Source organism: Vigna radiata, chromosome 8, assembly GCF_000741045.1.
Source record: "Vigna radiata var. radiata cultivar VC1973A chromosome 8, Vradiata_ver6, whole genome shotgun sequence".
Taxonomy (NCBI): Eukaryota; Viridiplantae; Streptophyta; class Magnoliopsida; order Fabales; family Fabaceae; genus Vigna; species Vigna radiata.
The window spans coordinates 41325649-41332896 of NC_028358.1; the positions used below are offsets into that span (position 1 = coordinate 41325649).

General features: G+C 33.3%; 1 protein-coding gene across 1 annotated transcript; it reads left to right on the forward strand.

Moving 5' to 3' along the window:
* The first annotated feature begins 302 nt into the window (after positions 1–302).
* On the forward strand, positions 303–5963 carry LOC106772275 (cysteine and histidine-rich domain-containing protein RAR1). The gene is made up of 7 exons (XM_014658567.2): positions 303–433; positions 503–624; positions 3874–3876; positions 3980–4062; positions 4896–5047; positions 5159–5394; positions 5525–5963. Exons 2-7 carry the CDS (start codon positions 523–525, stop codon positions 5618–5620), a joined length of 672 nt encoding a protein of 223 aa, XP_014514053.1. The 5' UTR covers positions 303–433; positions 503–522; the 3' UTR covers positions 5621–5963.
* Positions 5964–7248: the final 1285 nt, after the last annotated feature.

Consider the following 7248-nt stretch of genomic DNA (forward strand, 5'->3'; position numbering starts at 1 on the left):
TTGAATATTTGAATATATTAAAATAATTTACTTTTATTTTACTTTATGCAAAATTTAAAATTAAAATCATGTTTATAAATAGTATTTTAATTTAATGAAGTATTCTTTTAAAACATGATTTATTTATTTATTTTTTAAATTTTACCCATTTCAGTAATTTCAAACAACTTACACGAGATTGGTAGAGAAAATGGTGAGAATGTTCCCTAACTTTATTTGATTTCAAATTTAACATTGAAATTCACCTTGAATTACAGGTATCTTAGCTAGCTAAGCTAACATAACTCAAAATCTGGAACCTGCAGGAAGTTGAGTGAAAACTGAGGGGAATCAGTTCCTTATATATTTATTTATATTTTCTTTTTCCCTTTAGTCTTTCAATTTTCAAGCATTGAAACAGCGTCAAAGCCCAACCCGTTTGAGTTCTCACAAGGTAAAGTCCTCTTGTGTTCTTCTCTCGCGCCCGAAAGCTGATTGTGATTGTGTTATCACAAAACCACAGGGGTTGTGCCTCCTTTCAGAATGGAGAAGACAACACTTAAAGTTCGATGCCAGAGGATTGGGTGCGACGCCACCTTCTCCGAGGATGACAATCCCGACGGTTCCTGTCGATACCATGATTCGGTACTCTTTCTCTTTCTCTCTCTCTCTGGCTCTCTCGCATAACCCTCATGTCCAAGTTTCCACCTTTATCACAACCGACATGCACTTTTCCCTTTCACTTCTGATAATTCTGTTCTGTAACTCCCCATCTTTAATTTTTCACCTAATGCCTAGCCCTAACTTATGCTCTTGTTTCAACGGCACTTGATTTAATTTCCTAAGCCTTCACACAATTATTCTATAATTAGTTGATGTCTCTGCAAATTGGTTTGCATTCAACCCTGTTCTTCCGCCTTCTCTTTTGTAATTCTCCATTACAGTGTATTAAAGATCTTGGTTTCTTTAAGCTTGTGCCTTTTCTTGTGGGACTTAGCTGCGTGAAATATCGCGTTAGAGCAAATAGTAAGAAATCTGCATCATGGATGAGGAAATTAACTCGTGATATTACCTACAGATGGTAACTCCTGATATTACATGCACGGGCGGGAGTGCAATAAACTGTGAATTGCTTACTATCTTTACTCGTTTGATTTTCTCTTTAACTGTTAAGAGTTGAGAACTTGAGATATTTCATTTTCACTTTTCTTTTCGAAGTTGTTTACTCATATCAGAAAAGTTAATTTCATTTTGTGGAAGCTATTCTATGTAGTGTATTGGTTCAGTTCAGCTTGAGTGGCACATCTATGGTAGAACTTTAGCACTTTGTCCAAGGAACCGTATGATACTAAAACAATGTTAGAACTGATTGCTTTTGCATATCTGAAAGTTAGGAGTGGTTTAGGTTAACTTAATGAGTAAGGTAGTCATAATTGAGATCTTTCCAAGGATTAACAAGGTCGGGGAAACAAGTTGGACCATGCAGCTGAGAATCAGCCCATGCATTGCTGGATTGGCTATATAGCTTCCGCCGAGCCTAGTGTCCGACAAATGTTGATGCAACTTGTTGACCAGTTGACCTCCATAGACTGATCACTCTAACCAGCTCACTCTCACATCCCCGTCTTAATACCTACGGGCCTCAAGCCCTTAGGCCTACTACAGAAAGATTCTTGATTCTTCCCACCTATGATGCATGGATAAGATATCAGATCAACGCCAAGCCAATATGGTAATATGCTTATTATAAGAATAAATGGATACAATAAGTGACAAGTGCATATTTAAAAATGTATACAAATTCATAAAACATAATAAATATATAATTACAAATGTACAGATTCAAATTAAAATCACATTTCTTAGACACGGTCAAAATAAAAAATTATAAATTATTGTCATCATGAAAGTACATAAAAGTACTCTTTCTTCATCCTTCATGCTTCATAGGTCTGGATACTTCATCAATTTGTACCTAACAGTATCATAGAATATAGCTGCATCAGATCTTCACACACATGACTAAGGTTACATTAATCACCTCCTCGCGTGTGAAGTATTACATTATGTATGCCAGTCCTCGAGAAAAGGCAGGAACCATTATAGAACCGTTAAAACACATGTTAAATTGTGTTATCCATTTAGGTCACGCCAGGTCAGACTGTGTAGAACTTGTTGTTTTTTGAGTTCCCACATGGCTTTTGGACTCCCCAATGAGTGTGTTCTCTAGTTTGAACACAAGTGAGTCATGTAATTGTAATGTGGAGGCCTAAAATACAACTATATTTGAAGACGCATGGATGCATTAAAAGTAACAAATGAGCAAAATCACTTTAAATTACTAACAGCTACAAACTTACAAGTCACGCCAATTCTGTACTGTTCCCCTTCCCCCCCTCATTATCCTCCCTAGCAGTTCCTAGTTTCTTTTCCAATTAAAAACATTATGAATAGCAGATTAGGGGAGTGGAACTAGCAGTAATCAGAAACTTGAACCCGGGGTCCTAAACAGTGCAGTAACCACACCAAAAGGCAAACAAGCACGAAAACCAACAAAATGTTGAATGCAGAAGCAGAAGAAGACCATGCTGAGGTGCAGTTGAGTGTAGAGTGCTGAACTCAAGAAAAAGAACCTACTAGGGATTTGGAACTTTTATGTTTAATCAGAGGAGCAGAAAAAAATGAGTGCCAAAGGTAAAGTGTTTGGGGCTTTAATATAACGAGTCAACCAAAAATTGGTAAAATTTGTTTGGGGGGTTTTCAAAAGAAACGAGTCTGAGTAGGATCAGATAAATCATCAATCCCACAATCGTACAGGAAGAATGCATTTGAGTCCTACTGATCACAGTAAAATGAGTACAAATGTGATTGGGATTGCTGAGGCATGGAAAAATGGTAAAACTATATGATCTTACTTGTGAGATTGTCAACTTAACCACCATCCTAATGACAATAACCAATTTCTTTGCTTTTCAATCCTTCATGCATCCACTTGGAAATTAATGTTTCAAAATATAATGTTTTTCAACCATTTATGCATCCACCATCATAATGACAATAATAAATTTCGTTGCCTTTCAACCCTTTATGCATCCAGTTGGAAATGAATGTTTCAAATTATAATGCTTTTCATTCAACTCAAATGAAAGTGTACATATGCTCACGTATAATTTCTAGATTTTAGAAAGGGAATTCACAATAAAGCTTTAGGGGAGAACACCACAGTTATGAATTTTTTAGATGTGAGATAATAGCCAATCTTTTATGATTTGATTCTACTTTTTTTTTTTCTTCTTAATGATATAGTTTATTCTATTTTTCTTTTGACATGTTACCCAGAGCTCTTAGGGCTTTGGTTAAGGAATTAAAAGAAAAAAGTTACTTTGTTTTTATTAGGATTTGTAGATATGCGCTTCCCTCTGTTCTTTTAATGTGCCTGCATATAATTTCTAATAGAACTTTCTCCTTTTAATTCCCTAAGTAGTGCTCAACAGTAAGAAGCATTATCCTTCTCTTTATGCGGTGTGTTTTCCATTTTCTTTTATCTAATATAGTTTGTAGCAATCTCAATAGTGGCATGGTAGTAGCGGTAGCACTCTATATTTAAAGTTACTAAAATTAGTATTTTCTTCCATACTGTTCAGTTCCTATAAGAACCTTTTTGGCTTAAATTTTTGTTTGTGTTGTTTCATGGGCTTTAGTAATTTCATTTTAGCTAATGCCATCATTAATGCATACTCGTGATTGTGAACTTTAGTGCAATTTTATATCCCTCCGTTATATCATTTTGTTGATTTATGATACGGCATCTGTTTGAGATCTTACTGATTCACTTTCCATCTGGCATGTTTGGGATTTGGATTCAATGCTGCCGGGGCTTCTTCCATTGTTCAGGGGGTAAGTCCAATGTCTATAAATCTATTTCTTCACAATGTATTCTTTTTATTATGATTAGTTATCAGTTTATTGTAACTGATTACATTTGTCTTTTATTTTCCAGCCTATATTTCATGATGGAACAAAAGAATGGAGTTGTTGCAAGAAAAGAAGTCATGATTTTAGCTTGTTTTTGGAAATTCCGGGGTGAGAGATCATTATTCAATTTTTTTTCCCTTTTCTGTAGTTTCCTGTTTTAGAATATGAAGTTTGGTCTGTGGTCAACTGGTCAATTTGAAAGAGTTCAACCTTTTTCGGGTAGAATCTACTAATAGGTCGTAGAGATGACTTTCTGTTATAGAGAAAGGAAAAGAATCGTAGAGAAGTATTGTCAAAGTATTGTCAAAATATGCTATGTTGATTATGGATGTTTTCCTCTAAATTTCATTTATCAGCTCCGCATGGGTTGATTTCATCTTCATATATGGGGAAGTAACATCACGTTACTCCTGTTTCAATGTGCAATGATCTGTATTTAGAATCTCCAAACTTTTTTTTACACTGGTATGAGTCCGCTCTTCATTGCCAATTTGTGCTTCGAAGTTGCTTTTGGTGGAAGAAAATGCTTACTGAGTAAATATGGTTTCTAAATTTGACATTAATGAAATGGAAATTAGAAGTGGATTCCACCTAGCAATTATTCTTGTATAAACTTTCTTATAAAACATATTCAATGGAAAATATTTGCTGCTCCTGGAGACATTTTCATTATCTCCTGCAGATGATTTTATTTGTGTCTAATTTGATCTCTGGGATTCTTTATAGTATTAGATCTTACAAAATGTAATGATCATATGTATGTTGAGTTTGGAAAACATGGTTCATTAGCTGAAATGTGCTAGCAATGAAACAGCGTACTGTACTTTTACTTGCGACAATATTCTCGTAGTATAAAAAATTAAGTCGGTTTTGTCCGTTACTTTACAATTTCTTGTAATGTTGGCTGCATATATTGATCAAAGTTTCTCTCTGTGATCAAGATGTAAGACTGGAAAACATACAGCAGTTAAGCAAGTAATTGCTCCAGTGAAGAAGAACACCACGCCCTCTCCAACTGTTGTTTCTTCAACCAATGCTTCATCAAAGGACTCTTGTTCTAGATGTAGGCAGGGTTTCTTTTGCTCAGAACATGGTATTCACATGCTTCTGCTCATGGCACTGTCTCAAGTCCTTTCATTTACTAATCCCCCATGTCATGCTTTCAAAGCTAATTTTCTTTCTCCCATCCCTCTTTCTTCATTAGGTTCTCAAAGCAAACCAGTTAGCATTGTAGACAAGTCCCCAAATCTTGTTGGAGATGCCTCTGCTGTTAACAATTCAAATGTTCAGGCTCCGAAACCTAAGAAGATAGTCGATATAAATGAGCCCCAAACATGCAAAAATAAAGGATGCGGTCAAACTTTCAAGGAAAAGGATAATCATGACACTGCTTGCAGCTACCATCCCGGCCCTGCTGTTTTTCATGACCGGATGAGAGGGGTCAGTATTGAGTATTCCACTGAATGTTCTTAGTTTGATCTCATTTCTTTCTAAATCAATGCATGTACTGTAGCTGAGACATGTTCTCTGAGAACTGTATTTATTTATCCTTTGTCACTCTTTTTTGTAGTGGAAGTGCTGTGATATTCATGTAAAAGAATTTGATGAGTTTATGAACATTCCTCCATGCACAAAGGGATGGCATAGTGCGGATCCAGAATCCTGATCACGGAAGACACCGAAGAACCTTTTTTTTTTCTTACAGTAGCTGACACTTTCATTGAGATGGAAAAGGTATTGTTGATTGATATTTTGGTGTCATTGATTAAATATTAGTGTCTACTCTTTTTGCATACATCGCCTCCTTTCAATTGGCCAACCTTTATTGACAATTTTCTTAGTCAATCCATCTGGATGGTTATTGTGTTAGTATACTGTGTGAATCTGTTTTCCTTAGTTCTTCGAATGTCGTAATTTGCGTTTGTTGGACTGTGTTGGACTTGGATAATCTTGAAAGATGTTAAACTATGGTTCCATTCAAAATGGCTTTGTTTTATTCAGAGCTAAAATATATGCTTTTCGGCTTAAAACACAGCATTGGGCTATCTTGGTGATGTCATTGTTACTTAGCGATCACATTTATTCATGAAATAATTTTTTTAAAACAATGAGAAGATAAATGTTAATATATTAAAATTAGTTAAGGAGACAAAACTATATGATGTGTTGTGTTACTGAAATGGTTTGTACGAATGGTTATATTCATTAAGTCTTTGTTCACTGGAGTGGATTTGGGAAGAGTGATTGAGAGGATTTGAAGGTGAGAATAGATATGGAAGTAAAATTTGTGAGAATTAATGTAGGATTTTATTTATATGACAGATTAAAAAAAATTATTTTCAAATTCACTCCTTCTAAATCTATTTAAATAAATAATAAAAAAAATTATCATCAAATTTTTTTCATTATTCTTTCTCAAATCTATGAACAAAACATAAGAGTATTAATAAAGAGACCACTTAAATATATTTTCTGGTAATCCTTAAATTAGTAAATTTTGATTTTAGTGCTTTTAAAAATGGAAATTTCCTATTATTTGATATTATTTTCCTAATAGCAATGTAACACTTGTGTTTACTGGGAAAAAAATATGGGTTCTTGATATGAAGTTATTCGTCCACTTTTAAAATAAATTTTAATAATGAAAAAATAACTACTTTAGACTTTTGCAGAGATTACGACTAAATAAATTATAAGGATCAAACCTAAAATTAAATCATTTTAAAGAGACCAAGTATTTTGGCATATAACTAAAATATTTTTGTAGGATCAAAAGTATAAGCTCAAATAAAATATTAAGTCATGTTTCTCTTTATTATAAAATAAAGTTATTTGTCATTTCACCTTGAAATATTAATTATTTCGCCTTTCATGTTAATATCAACAAAATTTTGACACTTAAAAACATTTTTTCTTCGGTCCATGATCTTGTTAGCATAGAGGAATGTTGCAAATTTAGTAATACCTGGGGCTATATTTTGGAAAAGCAGTTTAATTGCTTTTTTATTTATTAAATTTACATGACATCTTATGTTATGAGTTTAATCATATAAAATTTATGGAGAAAAGTGTTACAAAAATATTTTATGATTTTTTGAGGATATAGAAATAAAAATAATAATAATGAAAAAGAAACTCATTTTTATGAATCTAAATAATTTTGTATATTTGTTCTAATAATAGAAATATTAAAGCAGTCTAACTAATTTATATAAAGTTATATAATCAATTTTCAATTGTATAAAATAAAATTGACATTGTATACTTTTTCCGTGCTGCTTCAATTTTTTATTC